We start from the raw sequence: 16,423 nt of genomic DNA, 5'->3' as shown, positions 1-16,423 counted from the left end.
TAATTTTTTGTTTTTACTAAAACACAATTATATATTTCGCACAATTAAGATTCAAATTGTGTGTGATAACTAATTACCTACATACAAATATGAGATACACCTGTCAATTTTCAGTGACCTCTATGGATATCCAGGAATTTTCTTGATTTGTGGTGCCGTGTCATTGAATACATTTGCGTTGGTCATACTTTGGGCACCTGTAGAACAACCAAGCGTTAAAACTAAACAAACTGCTACCACCGGTCATCACAAAGAGATCAATCGTATAAACGTCAGTGTTGTTACAGTGCCCGATATCAGGCTGCCATACGACAACTCCAAATTCAAAATTGACGACATTGCATCAGAACGAGCAGATGACCAGACACGCACAGAAACAAATTCAAATGCAGGTGTCAATGGCACTATGCAGACAGTGGACTGCCTCGATAATAATATTATAACCGGACCCAAATCAACTGACCTCACACTACGTAGCAGTATGCATTGTCTTTTTCGGAACAAAGTGTTTATGGTCTTTGTGACTGGTTTGGCATTTTCATTGCCTATCATTAACATCTTCACTGCTTTCATCGTTGATTTATATCAAGACAGAGGTTCCACTAACAAAGAAGCTTCTTTTGGCCTTATCGCACTCAATCTGTGTGGCGGTCTCGGCCGATTGAGTCCCGGCTTCATAATGAAAATACCAGGAATGACAACCCTTGGTGTTCCAATCATTGCCTGTGTTCTACTCGGTATAGGTATTGTGTGCGCTGTGTTCGTACCTGGCATAAGTCTGTTGATTTTGTCATCTTGTGTGATAGGTTTTGCAATTGGAATACTGGTCGCATCGATCAATGTGACAACTGCGAGTCTTGTTGGAACAAAACATTTGGGAAACGCCATAGGAATCATTTGTACAATGCACGGGATCGGAACTGCAATATCGGGTCCTGTGGCAGGTAATGATAACACAAATATTTGGGAATATGTGTTTACGGTATGCATGCAAATAGATTGTGCAAGTTGTTGTGAACATAGCTTTAAATTCAGTAACACATACCTTATAACTATCTTTCTATATGAAAACATGCATAAATATGCATTTTATTTCTTTAAATAAACATGTTTTTGCAGGTTACGTTCGTGACGTCACCTCCGGTTATAAGCTGCCTCTTCTTGCGGCGTTTGGTACTGCATGTGTTGCACTAGCGTTTATGTGCATTAGTAACAAACTGCAGGCGAAGATTTCTCGCGGAGAGACATTATCAGGGGAAACTATAAACGTTCCGGTATAACTTATGTGTTTGTCGATAGATTTTCGCATACATGTGCTATAAATACCAACTACTAAATACGGAAAGAGACAAAAACTTGCCATATTGCGCAAGGTAGCATAACAAAGCATTGAAAAAGATAAAAAAAGTATTGAGGTATAAACTGCTCATGTATGTGTTTAATACAACGCTTAACATTTCTCTATTTATTGATTTATCTCTATGTTTCATTTGATTTGTTTTGTTTTAATTTAATTGTTCGTCATCTAATAAAATATTAATGTCTTTTGTTTTGTTCCTGGCTTAAACAATTATATCAGAAATTTAAACATTCGAATTCTGTTATGATCAACAATGATAATAAAATTATGGCTCTAGCACAAAAGCCCCAACAAAGTCAGCGCGCTGGTAACCGATGATTTGTGAGTGCTAGAAGAAGCAGCCGCCAACCAACTGTCTTGCCTGACAGCAGCACTACTAAACATCAAATGTGTAAGATCACTGGATTCCAGTTGATACCCTCTGACTATGGAAAACACGGAAATTATGAGACATACAGAATGGTAAAGCTGGAAGCAAAAGAGGACCAACAGGAGAGCAAAGTCGGTCTAGAAAATATTAACCACAGCATGAAGAGCCTGTTTTGAACTGAACAGTCCAATGACAGTTACCATCGCCTATCCAGAAAATTTGATTATCATCCGACTTCAGCGTTAAGGACACACATAACTAAACTACCACATTTGCCAGAGATTTCACCTCGTGCCGTCTCCAGGTGCCCCTGTGGAGAAGCCTACAAAAATGTTTGAACACATTCTTCAGGAATCCATGAACTACAACACCCCAGATAGAAAATGTATGACAAGAATATTTGAGTATGCAAGAAACGGTGTACGGACAGGTGGAGGTTATTCAGAAGACCAATCGTTTCACCATCGCATCCAGACTCCACTTGTATCGGCAATCGAGAACACAGATATTTGATTTTCATCTTGGAATTGTTTCTTAAATCCTTTTCGGTCAGAATTAAGGGCAACGGTGTGATCTGTTGCTCAAATCGTAATGGAATAAAGTATGATGAACATGTCTCCCATTCATACAATGTCACCCTCGTCTGGAGCTGAAAAGATCAACTGAAAACCAAACTAAATTTGATAATAAACATTACCGTAAGCGTCTGATGATATTTATGTCGAATACACTGTGTGTTTTTGTTGCTAAATATACACCAAGGAGATTTGCAATTCCTTTTCCATTATCAAAACCATACGCTTTTGCATCATGCGAACCGTTCGATCCAGAAACACGAATTCGTGTCTGAAATCGCTAAGATTGATAAGAACATACCAATTCATACGTATTTGTTCGTCGAACATGTATCCCATAATCAATATTGTTTTTCAAAAGAATTAGAGATGGCGCTGATAAAAATAATTTCGAAATTGAAAAAAAAATCATTGAAAAAACGAGCCCCAATTACATAACAAATTGACATAACTATGTGACGGTGCACATTCAGTTCAAGAAAAACGAGCGCCAATTACATAACAAATTGACATAACTATGTGACGGTGCACATTCAGTTCAAGAAAAACGAGCGCCAATTACATAACAAATTGACATAACTTTGTGACGGTGCACATTCAGTTCAAGCTGAATATCACTGCGTATATTCTTTAGATAAAATATTAAGATAGCTCGATTTTTCTAATCGGCATACCTCGCTGATTATCATTGATAAAGGTAAAGGAAGCTCAGCTATAAATAGGACAGCATATTCTGGGAAAAAAGATTTAATAATAGTTTAAAAACGTTAATTTTAAATGAGTTATATTCAATCCATTATATGTTTATAGATCAATGAAACAACTATGCATTTTCTGTATTGTATTTGATATTTGTCGTGATTCTGTAAATATATTGCGAATAAAAACGTGTATAATTAACGTTAAACGCGATCATGAGTGTAAAGAAAACGAATTATTTCGAACCTGCCATTTGTAAACGTTATAGCGAGTATGGTAGATAAACGGCTTAATAGCCGTACGACATTTATGAGACTCGCTCTTCTGCGTGCTCAATCATTTAGAATATTTAATAAACTTTTCAAACATAAATTACAGAGCCACATCAGTGCACACACTATGTTTGATAATTCATTCGTTTGTTGGACATTGATTGCTGTTTTAAACACATATATTTTTTATAAGGTCATATCGCGGAGATTTAGTTTACCTTACCATGGGCGAACTCACGTATTCAAGTCGTATTCGACTATGTGCTCATACCTACTTTCGGGAATCATCATGGAATTATTGCCGTACTTAACGAACAAACATGCCTATGCTTATTGAATTAGAGATAAAACAATAATCAAAAGAGAAAAATTATATGTTCATGCACATGGGCATGTGAAATCACGTCCGTACACATAACATCATTAATTTAGGAAAGGAAACAACGAAAAATAAAGTTTGGTATGATATAGATAAAGAAATTAAAGAGCATGGTGTAATTAAAGAGCATGTTAAGTTTTGAATATATCTGCTACGTAACGTATTGTTATAACCCACAAACGTTTTACTGTAACAGAACGTTTTTTTAAGCTAAGTGGTACAGAAAATAGACGTCGAATATCTTGTTAAAGATATTTCTTGTTATATTTTATCGAGAATGTTACCCGCCTCCATGTTTCGCTGAATGGGTAAAGTTCCCCACGGGTACTACTTCCCCGTACCCCCCCCCAAAAAAAAAAATTCGTACCCAATTATTTTTCGTACCCAATTTTTTTTTGTACCCATATTTTTGTTCGTACCCAACTTTGTTTTCGTTCTCAAATTTTTTTTCTTAACCAAATTTTTTTTGTACCCAATTTTTTTTGGCATAATTTTTGTACCCAAAATGTTCGTACCCAATTTTTTTCGTACCCACATAAACGATTGTGGTGATGTAGATAAACTTAAATTGATGCTTTTATTAACATCCTCTTCAAAAGCTTCGTCACACCAGTACTGTCAATACTTTGATCTTTTTAGTGAACCAGAAATACAAAATTCGCTGTTGAATACTGTATAAGTAAGGCTTGATTGGTCATTGTCGGTTCGGGAACTACTTAAATGCACCCCGAGTACGGAAAATATTCTTAAACGTATCCGTGGATTCTAACGCTATATTGGTCGTTGTCGGCTTTTTTCCAAATTAATTATGTTCATATTTATGTCAAAATTGTGTTAAATGCCCTCTATATTATCGAAACCCATACTCATAAAAGCCAGTTTTGCTCAAAGAGAATTACGTTTTGTCATCCGTAAGGCTTTTTACGACATCGGATTTACGGCGGGAATAAAACTCAGGTACAGTCTAAATTTGCCGGGTACGTTTTCCGAACCTGGGATACATTTAAGTATACTTAAAAATACCCGATGTACATTGAAGAAGTACCTAATAATGATAATAAAAAAAAAAAAAATAATAATAATAATAATAATAATAATAATAATAATAATAATAAACGCTTTATTTACAGAAGGTTACACATTAAGACAATGACACATTATACATATTATGCAGATGAATAAATACTTGTTTACAATGTGGCCTTCTTAAAATAACATACACAAATAGGTCTATAACAAGTAAAACATTCAAACAATATTTTCTTACACCTATACATAACACACATTTTGTCTTTTAGACAGACACACATGAAATAACATTGATTAGAAAATAACATGACATATCATTGATTAGAAAATAGATGTGCTTTATATTGCCTTTTAAAAGCAGAGATAGAGCATGCCATTCTTATTCCAATTGGTATACTGTTCCAGATATTCATGCTATGGTATGAAAAAGCTCCTTTCTTATAACCTGTATTTGCTTTGGTATTAACCTGAGCCGACTCTGACCAATTGAGCAATTTAGCGTGAAGTCTCCATGTATTTATTATATATAGATATTGTAGGTAGTTATTAATTGTCAGATGTTTATGTCAGGAATTCATTATTTCTATATCATTATTGAAAAGGCTTCTAAAAAGCAGACGACAATAGTGGCAAAGGGTTTTGACGTCAGATAACGCTACAATGATTGTGACGTCCATTTAAGTACATACTTGACGTCGGTACTAAAACAAAACAACGTCAATCAGTCAGCAGTAAAAGTGGACGTGTTTATTTCTACATTTGGATTTACGACAAAATAACATATTTAATAAGTTTGTAAAGAGACGAATTCGATTTCCCGCGAAGGTCCCGGTACAGTGAATCGAGCACGACCCTTGCGTCGTCTGCTCCGACTTCCTGTAAAATGGACCGCGGCCGCAAACCTCCGCAAGTAGCGCCCGTTGGGACGAAGAAAAAAATGCCAGTTGCAACAGCGGCAAAGGTATGACTTTGTTTTTGCACGTTTTATTTCCAGATAAACATTATTTGAAGCGTAATTGTAAAAGACTTCGAGTATATTCAATTTCATTTGAGCCGACTACAAAAGATTGTTTCGACGATATAAAGCTATCAAACATGTTCGTTATCTGATTGTGAATTTAGGATTTTTTTTCATATTTTCATCATCAAATGAATTAAATAGCTTTTAAGTTAAAGCTTTTGGTAACTACTTTTTCTTATTTATTTTTTCGTGTGTCCGACCTACCTACACTGTATATTACTTTTGGTATTGTTAGCTTAAGAATGTGTTTCTTATACATATCAATTTAACTTATAGTAGCCAAAACTTAGAAGTGCGAGGCAATCTATAATGAAATTTAATATATATATATATATATATATATATATATATATATATATATATATATATCTATATATATATATATATATATATATATATATATATATATATATATATATATATATATAATAAAAGTAAAAACACGTATCTGGGATTTTAAATATATATTTATTTAGCCAACGCGTTTCGCATAGCTCATCAGGGCATAATAATATTATGCCCTGATGAGCTATGCGAAACGCGTTGGCTAAATCAATATATATTTAAAATCCCAGATACGTGTTTTACTTTTATTATATAATATTCACAATCTGGATTATTACATTTTACTTATATAACTATATATATATATATATATATATATATATATATATATATATATATATATATATATATATATATATATATATATATATAATAAAAGTAAAAACACGTGTCTGGGATTTTAAATATATATTGAATTAAATATATATATATATAATCAATATATATTTAAAATCCCAGACACGTGTTTTTACTTTTATTATATAATATTCACAATCTGGATTATTACATTTTACTTATATAACTATATATATATATATATATATATATATATATATGTATATATATTTATATATATATATATCCCCTTTAGTCCAGACAGAAAACAACCAATATGTTGATTTTATAATTATGCTCCAAAATGTCGTCTCCACGCAGGATCACGAGCTGCCTACGTCGTCTGGACTTTATGGCGAGATGGTGGACCCGTCCAAAGACGGTAAGTCTTTGCCATTTTCAACAGAATCGATTCCGCTCCAGAATAACATGGTTTATAAACATGTGTTGAGTGCCGTCCCAGATTAGCTTGTGCAGTCTGCACAGGCTTATCAGCTACGACACTTTTCGCCTAAACTTGACTTTCTCTAAGAGTAAATTACACTAAAAGCGGAAAGTGTACTCATTGATTAGCTTGTGCGGACTGCTCTTGCTTATCTTGGACTACATTTAACGCGCGCGCATCAAACACCGTTTTACCAGATTTATACACAGTTGTAATCGGTTTTAATGTTGTTATGTGTCCGAAAAGTCTGAGCGTTCACTAAATAGCTCACCACGCTCAGGTATGCGCTGAGCGACGAAAATGTTGTGGATGAATGTGACTGTGTTAAGTACGATTATAGTGATGATGATGATGATGCAGGAGAAGAAGAAGAAGGCGACGATAGAGAGGACGAAATTGATGATGATGATGATGATGATGATGATGATGATGATGATTATGATGATGATGATGATGATGATGCAGGAAAAGAAGAAGAAGGCGACGATAAAGAGGACGAAATTGATGATGATGATGATGATGATGATGATGATGATGATGATGATGATGATGATGATCTCTCTCTCTCTCTCTCTCTCTCTCTCTCTCTCTCTCTCTCTCTCTCTCTCTCTCTCTCTCTCTCTCTCTCTCTCTCTCTCTCTCTGTGAAAACGGGGCTAAATTCACGTGCTTTAAGTATTTGTTTGTGTTTTTTTGGTTTAAAGTAAGTCTCTTCTCACAGAAAGTCCAGATTACGCGGAAAGTGTCGTGCCTGATTGAACTGAAAATGTCGTGCCTGATTGAACTGGCTTATCTGGGACGGCAATTTACGAACATGAATTAAGCCCAGTTTTCCCAAAGCGCAAGCATTTGTTTCATCATCACCTGACCAACCCGCCCGACCGTAATCGGTTAATCCGACCATAAGTAAAGTTTGCACAATTTATAAAACACAGCAAGGTGTAAAACGCATTACTTAATCGTTTTGTACATTTAACAACTCAAATGTATGTGTCCCAACATATGCATGTTATACACATTCCATCCCTAAACTTTTGTTCAATACATTATGGTATAAAATTACAAATCGTGTGAGATCATATCGTGGTTGATACAAATACATGTGTATCTTCGTGTATAGATTTATAGTTGTTTGCTTGTATCATTCCAGATGCTGTTACAGCTTGCTGATGTATGTAGTGTTTTGTTTTCGTTCTATTTTCAGAAAAATTTATTAGCGCTTAAAGAAATTTCTTTCTTATTGACATATCCGACATGTAGTTTCATATATAAACTGACATTTGTTATCGGCATATAAGTACTTAAGAAATATGAAGAGTGCTTGTGATGATTTCGATAACGTTTTTTTATGACGGATTTGTCGAAGTGCTTTCAATATTTTCAATAAATATATACCCTTTTGATTTACAACAAACACACACACAATAGATCTGTCATATCAAGCGGAATTTTTAAATTATAACAACAACAAACAATCAACCAATTTGTCATTTGATGCCATTTTGTTGGGTTTCGTCTTTTGTCGTGCGTAAAAGATAAATGTTTATTACCAGAAAGCATGCAGCCGCCATGACGTCATCTCAATGTACTTTAAAAGCATTGTGTCACACCGGTCTTTCTGACGTGATAATAACGTAGTGACGTAACCATCTATGTATAGAATGCTTTAAAAGAATACCATAATGGGCCATGATTGGTTATAAATAACGACGTTCGGTCGACATACGTAACCACAGGTGAAGGGCGCGTTGCCAAGTCACTTTAAAACTATCAATTTGTCATAAAACAACATTTTTAATCATATTGACAAAAAAAAATTATATTCTGATATGTTTTATATGAAAATATATAACATATCAGATTTTTTTTTTGTCAATATGATACAAAATGTCGTTTTATGATAAATTGATAGTGTTAAAGTGACTTGGCCACGCGCCCTTCACCTGTGTACGTAACAATATTGTTTGGCATATTACTTTAAGTAAATACTTTACCAAATTAATCTATCTCTTACAAATCTCTCTAAAAATTACATTGTAAAAAACACGTTTTATTTTGCAGTGGTTTACACTGGACCACTTGGATTTGGTGAGTAAAACAACTTATGCGTTATATTTAATATGTTTACAATTTTTTAATAAAACATTTGTTGGGAAAATGGAATGCTTATTTCTTGAAATGTATTAACATTTCATAATATGAGATATTAGTCTCGCTCTGTAAAGATGTGGGTCGTCCCAGATTAGCCTGTGCGTAGTGTCGCCCCAGATTAGCCTGTGTAGTCCGTGCAGGCTAATGTAGGCCGACAATTTACGCACAGGAATTAAACCCCCATTTAACAGAGATAGGCTCGAGTGTAGTATGTTCTTATAAAACTTTTTTTCTGAGCATCATGTTCGGATCCTCATTTTTTAGTTCTATCACTGAATTGCTTATGAATGTGAAAATATTTTTTGTATAGGGGAAAAAAAGAATCTATCGCCCATCAGATTTATGGTGATGCTAGCGAAAATATTTAAATTTATGTTTTGTGTTATATTGTTTTGCTGTATTAATATCACGTTTAACACTGTTCACTCTTAACAGAAAAACATCGTAATAGTTAAAGATAAAGCATTCACACCAACCTTCGCACAGATTTTCACCCAAATCTTCAAACACAACTAACACAAATCGTCAAAAAGTCTTCACACCAATCGTCACACCAATCGTCACACCAATCGTCACACCAATCGTCACACAAATCGTCAAAAAGTCTTCACACCAATCGTCACACCAATCGTCACACGATACTTATCATTAATTTTAACATAAACTTTTAAACGAATCTTCACAAAGTCGTGGTGTTTTTTTTATCCCAGGCGGAGATCAAACTTTCTGTGGACGAGACTGAGGAGGCAAATATCAAGTAAGGAGCGCCCACTTTGTTCACTTTAACCCATTTATGCCTAGTGGACTCTCCCATCCTTCTAAATTGGATCAATTTATTTCCAAAATTAGGGATGTCTAGTATAACTATTTCTATATTTATAATATTTTTTACAGAAATTCCTTTCAGCATACAGCGCAGACCCTGATGAGACGCCGCATCATGCGGCCTCTCATCTGGGTCTACGCTGTTTGCCAATGCCTTTTTTCTAGACTCATGAAAACGTTTGCACACTTATATGCGTTGACGTACGTACGCATTACAAGATTTAACATAAACTTGCATGCAAATATTCGTGTCAATATAAGTATTCACGAAGATAAGTATTATGGCAATGCCAATGTAATTGAATGAAAGACTTTATTTTCTTTCTTTAGACACCTTGTTTAAATTTCTCGACGCAAACAGAGGTATTTTGACGCTGTTACGAATTCAGAGAAATTAAAGATGGGATGTTAAATATGTTGAGACAAAATTGAAGGAGTCATTTAATCCAAAATTGCTTCACAGCAAGTCTTTACTTGATACATGTTAATGATTCAATTTTCCTAGACAAAGCTATTTCGACACGGTGACGAACTTCGAGAAGTTGAAGAATCTTCAGCAGCAGATTAACAAGAACAGCAAAAGCGGCAAACCAACAAAGAAACTTCAGGCGTGAGTACACGCCGTATAGTTACTTGAGCCGGGCTTTGTGAAAAGATGGTTTACTGCATGTGCGTAAAGTCTTGTCCCAGATTAGCATGTGCAATTCGCACAGGCAAATCGGGGACGACACTTTCCGCCTTAACTGGATTTTTGCTAAGAAGAGACTTTCTTTAAACAAAAAAGATCATAAAAGAGGAAAGTGTCGTCCCTGATTAGCCTGCGCGGACTTCACAGGTTAATCTGAGACGACACTTTACGCACATGCAGATGCAGTAAACCCCCTTTTCACAGAGCATGGCTCACTTATATTTTGCATCCGATTAATAATAATAGCATAATAGTATTGGGCAGTGTTTATGGATCTTTATAAAGCTTTGCAATAAAAGATGCACATTCTGCTTGAAACATGTGAACGCATTTCAACTTTAACTTAAAACATGTGAACGCATTTCAACTTTAACTTGAAACATGTGAACGCATTTCAACTTGAACTTTTAACATGTAAAGGCATTTCAACTTTAACTATTCGCGTGTGTTATAGTTTTCAGTGCAAAATTGCCGGCAGGCATCGATAAAAAAATTCATGCTAAATTGTGTTTGTTCATCAAAATATGTCGCTTGTTTCATTAAGGGGAGGCAAGTCGGCCAAACTATTTTATCCGTTTACGATACGTGCGGTATTGAGTTAGCTTGAAAAAGTGTGTTTAAAGCGAGATTATACGATTTTGTCAAATATAAATGAATTTATATAAATAGTGTAAAAAAACAATTATACATACATTTCAATATAAAATAAAATAAGTACAGAAGAACATGTGTCGAAAAATGCGAAATAAGCCAGATATTTAATTCTGAAATCTTAAAAGACTGTACAGCCGAATTCGCCAGCATGTATATCATGCATGCACGATGTGGATCTAAACTTAGTTTAAAGGTTCATTTTAAATTCCTGTAACTATAAATATATTCATACGACACACGAACACTCACTCTGGTCCTAAAAAAGACGAATGCTTCGGTTATTGTAGGAAAATATGTTCGTCACAATCGGCTCCGGGGGCTAATTTTGTCTTTGCTGCATTTTATGAAATTCGCATTTAAGGTATGATTTTCTTGCCTATTTTGTGTTATTGTAACATATTTTATCAATGTATTACAATTTAGTACATATAAAAATTCGTATAATCTCGCTTTAAGTGCAGACCTCTGGTAAATCTCTATTCAACATTTGTTATTAGATGTGACAGTTACGGTTATTCAGGGAATATGAACAAACTATCGAACTATTATCAAATACTCATAATGGAATATTCAAATCTGTTTAGGGTCGGCCCGGAAAAAACAGAATCGGTCGGGTTAGTAGAAACTATTTTTTCGCCTAAGTCTGATATATAAGTAAAGTGAAAATTAATTACATTTAAGGTCATTTCTCCATTGTGTCGGATTATATATTTCAGGAAAAAGGTGGAAATAGAAAACAGTGTGGTCGACAAGTTTCGGGTGATGAAAGACAGTAAGTTTACTGTACATTGCATGCTGTCATGTGATTTTAGTGTAAAATATTAGTGATTAAAAATTCACCAATCGTTGTTTGAAACGGTGAAATCTAACCACGATAAATATCCATTATTTTGTATGATTTTACATCATTTTGCTTTGTCCCGGTAAACTTATGCCCTGATGGTAAAGGAGTCATGTAAAAATCAAAGTTCAATTCAAACGGATCAAATTATAATGAAGAAAAATATGTTTTCCTTAAATTTTTGTTAGGTCCAAAACGACTGTGAGCCACGGTATATTCGTTGTACTTAACCCATTTATGGCAAGTGGACTTTCCCATCCTTTTAAATGGAATCAATTTATTTCCAAAATTAGGGATGTCAAGTATATTTATTTCTATATTTAAATTATTTCTTACAGAAATTCCTTTAAGCAAACAGCGTACACTCTGATGAGACGCCGATCATGCGGCGTCTCATCTGGGTCCACGCTGTGTGCCAAGGCCTTTTTTCTAGACGCTAGGCATAAATGGGTTAATGTGTGTGACAAACTGATTTAATAGATAAAAATGTATTGTTTAATTTTACGTCGAGGTGTAAACAAACAACAATCCAGAGTTAATGCCGATTCTTACACGGCGCGTGTCAATTTTCATACAAAGGAGAACATTGTCTATAGGTTATTCTGCAAGAATTATGGGCGGAGCCTATGCACTGAAAGCACGCGCTGTGACAAAACAAAACATGTCGATACATTTTAATGGGCGGAACTTCACATAAAAAAGTACACAAGAAAAAAAGATAAATTGCATAAATCTTTAGTAAAAACCGTGTTAGAATCGAAATAATTCGTGAACGTTATAATGTGTTGTCGAATAACCCAAGGCCTGAAGTTTAGATGTGTGGTTTCACATCACTCGTGCTTCGCACTCGTGATTTAATCCCTGCGCATCTAAACTACCGGCCGTGGGTTATTTGACAACAAACTATAACGTACACGAATAATTTCTTAAATCTACGATAACTGTTATGCAGGATATGAGCCTCGCTCTGGGAAAACGTGGCTTAATGCATGTGTCGTCCCAGATTAGTATATGCAGTCCGCACGGGCTAATCGGGGACGACTCTTTCCTCCTTTACTGGATTTCCTCCCAGAAGAGACTTCCTTTAAACGATAGATACCATATATCGTAGTGTCGTATTAATAAGTGTCATCCCAGATAAGCTCAGTCGGTCTGCACAGGCAATTCTGGGACGACACTCAACGCTTATGCATTACGCCCAGTTTTCTCAGAACGTCGCTAAATAAAATAGAGCAAACATTATAGTGAGCATACAGACGATGAAGCTGAAGGTAGCAGACGACGCCCCATGGAAAGACGCGGCCAAAGAAATCGTCGGCATGTTGAAGAATGTCCGGAGCGAAAGCGCAGACGGTAATATCTGTTTAATCAAATATATTTATTGTCAGTATCCAGTATCATCTTCTCCATTTTTCCTCTGCTCCTTTTTCTTCTTCTTTTTCTTCTTTTTTTCTTCTTCTTTTTTTCTTCTTCTTCTTTTTTTCCATTACTACTACTACTACTACTACTACTACTACTACTACTACTACTACTACTACTACTACTACTACTACTACTACTACTACTACTACTACTACTACTAACTACTACTTCTACTACGACTACGACTACGACTGCTACTGCTACTGCTACTACTACTTCTACTACTTCTGCTACTACTACTTCTACTACTTCTACCAATAATAATAATAATAACAATAATACTTTAAATACTACTAATACTACTACTTCTTCTAATACTATTACAACAACAACATCAACTACTACTACCACTACTACCACTACTACCACTACTACTACTACTACTACTACTACTACTACTAATACTACTACTACTACTACTACTACTACTACTATTACTACTACTACTACTACTACTACTAACTACTACCACTACTACTACCACTACTACTACTACTACTACTAACTACTACTACTACTACTACTACTACCACTACTACTACCTACTACTACTACTACCTACTACTACTACTACTACTACTACTACTACTACTACTACTACTACTACTACTACCACTACTACTACCACTACTACTACTACTACTACTACTACTACTACTACTACTACTACTACTACTACTACTACTACTACTACTACTACTACTACCTACCACTACTACTACTACTACTACTACTACTACCACTACTACTACTACTACTACTACTACTACTACTACTACCACTACTACTACTACTACTACTACTACTACTACTACTACTACTACTACTACTACTACTACTACTACTACTACTACTACTACTACTACTACTCCTCCTACTATTTCTAATAATAATAATAATAATAATAATAATAATAATAATAATAATAATAATTATAATTATAATAACAGCAGAAAATTGTCAATCCTGGGGACTTATATCATTTGTGAATAACTACACATGCTTACAATGCTAACACACTCGGTGGTGAATAACAACACACAGTTACATAATAATAATTATTCGATGGTGAATAACACCACATAGCCACATACTCGGTGGAGAATAACAACACATAGTTACATATTCGGTGGTGAATAACAACACATAGTTACATATTCGGTGGTGAATAAAAACACATAGTTACATACTCGGTGGTGAATAACAACACATAGTTACATACTCGGAGTTGAATATCAACACAAAGTTACATATTCGGTGGTGAATAAAAACAGGTGGTAACATACTCGGTGGTGAATAACTACACATGGTTACATAGTGGGTGGTGAATAACAACATAAAGTTACATAATCAGTGGTGAAAAAAAACATATCGTTACATACTCGAAGGTGAAGAACAACATATAGAACATACTCGATGGTGAATGATAACATATAGTTACATACTCTGTGATGAATAGCAACACATGGTACATACTCGATTATGAATAACAACACATGCTTACATACTCGGTGGTGAATAACAACACATAGCTACATACTCAGTGGTGAATAACAACACATACTTACATACTCGGTGGTGAATAACAACACATGATAACATACTCGGTGGTGAATAACAACACATGGTTACATACTCAGTGGTGAATAACAACACATGGTTACATACTCAGTGGTGAATAACAACACATGGTTACATACTCGGTGGTGAATAACAACATATGGTTACATACTCGGTGGTGAATAACAACATATGGTTACATACTCGGTGGTGAACAACAACATATGGTTACATACTGGGTGGTGGACAACAACACATGGTTACATACTGGGTGGTGAACAACAATACACATTTACATACAGGTTGGTAAATGCTAATACAGTGCTACGTATTCATTGATGAATGATAACATGTGATTTAAAACTCAGGGGTTGAATAATAACACAAAGTTAAAAACACGTTTTTACATAGTAGGTGGTATATCATAAAACATGATTAGATTCTCAAAGTTGAATTATAACACATGGTTGAATATTCATCGGTAAATAATTACACACGTTAGCTTTTGTTGAATACTCGAAATGATTCACTTCAAATCCTTGGATACTTGTTTACTTATTTATTGTGTCTTTTGTTTGTTTGTTTGTTTAGTTGTTGTGTGCCTGTTTGTTTATTTAGCCGATTATTAAAGTATTTGATTCCTATTACGTCAGTCAGTGAACTAAATCAACTGGCTCTACCTGCTATCTACAACTAAGTACACATACTTATGCTAGTTACTGCTGGCGAAACTGACCCACATGAATCAGAAGTATGTCGAGAATAGCCGTTGAAATGAGTCGCGTTCTGAGAAAACTGGGCTTAATGCATGTGCGTAAAGTGTCACCCCAGATAAGCCTGTGCAGTGCGCACAGGCTAATCATGGATGACACTTTTTGCCTTAACTTAATTAACGGTAAGGAGTGACTTCATTTAAACTAAAAATACCATAAAAGCGAAAAGTGTTGTCCCTGATTAGCCTGTGCGGGTTGCACAGGCTCATCTGGGACAACACTTTACGCACATGCATTTTGCCCAATTTTCTCAGAACGCGACTCAAATATTCGTTGTCTAAATAATCGAGTCTAAGTGATAAATAAGAGATTATTTGAAGTTGGTTATCAAGTAGACCTGTTTTAGAATAGCGGATAAAACGTATCTACCTGGTATTCATATTGTAGTATTTTTGTCACTAATATGTTAAGCAAATATGTCAAATGGTTATACCCAACAGCTGCTTTGAGAGAGTATACATATACCTGTTTAAAAACTAAATTTTAGCATGATAAAATACAAACGTCAAGATATTTTTTTAATTGCAAAATAAAAGAAGAAATAACTTTGTATGGGAATGAAAAAAACAACAAATCAGTCGACATTTTACACAAAAAATTAATAGCGATTAGTATATAATTTAAATAAGGCATTGACACGATAGACTAAAACGTTACGTATTGAAGGGTTCATTAACGC

General features: G+C 34.8%; 4 protein-coding genes across 5 annotated transcripts in view; all 4 read left to right on the top strand.

Moving 5' to 3' along the window:
* Positions 1-2,243, top strand: part of LOC127874951 (uncharacterized) — a 45,479-nt gene extending 43,236 nt beyond the window's left edge. Inside the window, exon 3 of the mRNA XM_052419656.1 lies at positions 2,010-2,243. Coding sequence (XP_052275616.1) covers positions 2,010-2,243 — 234 coding nt within the window. The remainder of the gene's footprint in view (positions 1-2,009) is intronic.
* Positions 1-16,423, top strand: part of LOC127872701 (uncharacterized) — a 436,069-nt gene that overhangs the window by 348,011 nt on the left and 71,635 nt on the right. The gene's annotated exons all lie outside the window — the stretch shown is intronic.
* LOC127874948 (uncharacterized) overlaps positions 5,379-16,423 on the top strand; it is a 175,170-nt gene continuing 164,125 nt past the window's right edge. The window contains exons 1-2 of the mRNA XM_052419653.1: positions 5,379-5,645; positions 6,708-6,768. Coding sequence (XP_052275613.1) covers positions 5,568-5,645; positions 6,708-6,768 — 139 coding nt within the window. The 5' untranslated portion in view covers positions 5,379-5,567. The remainder of the gene's footprint in view (positions 5,646-6,707; positions 6,769-16,423) is intronic.
* The window catches only part of LOC127872710 (uncharacterized), a 30,619-nt gene continuing 23,054 nt past the window's right edge, over positions 8,859-16,423 (top strand). The window contains exons 1-5 of one of the 2 annotated variants that reach the window (XM_052416047.1): positions 8,859-8,918; positions 9,692-9,738; positions 10,312-10,416; positions 11,865-11,920; positions 13,235-13,342. In XM_052416047.1, coding sequence (XP_052272007.1) covers positions 11,911-11,920; positions 13,235-13,342 — 118 coding nt within the window. In that variant the 5' untranslated portion in view covers positions 8,859-8,918; positions 9,692-9,738; positions 10,312-10,416; positions 11,865-11,910. The remainder of the gene's footprint in view (positions 8,919-9,691; positions 9,739-10,311; positions 10,417-11,864; positions 11,921-13,234; positions 13,343-16,423) is intronic. The other variant, XM_052416048.1, reaches the window with a different exon arrangement.

The sequence above is a fragment of the Dreissena polymorpha genome, chromosome 3 (genome assembly GCF_020536995.1).
Source record: "Dreissena polymorpha isolate Duluth1 chromosome 3, UMN_Dpol_1.0, whole genome shotgun sequence".
NCBI classification, from domain to species: domain Eukaryota; kingdom Metazoa; phylum Mollusca; class Bivalvia; order Myida; family Dreissenidae; genus Dreissena; species Dreissena polymorpha.
This window is presented reverse-complemented; position numbering and strand designations above follow the sequence as displayed.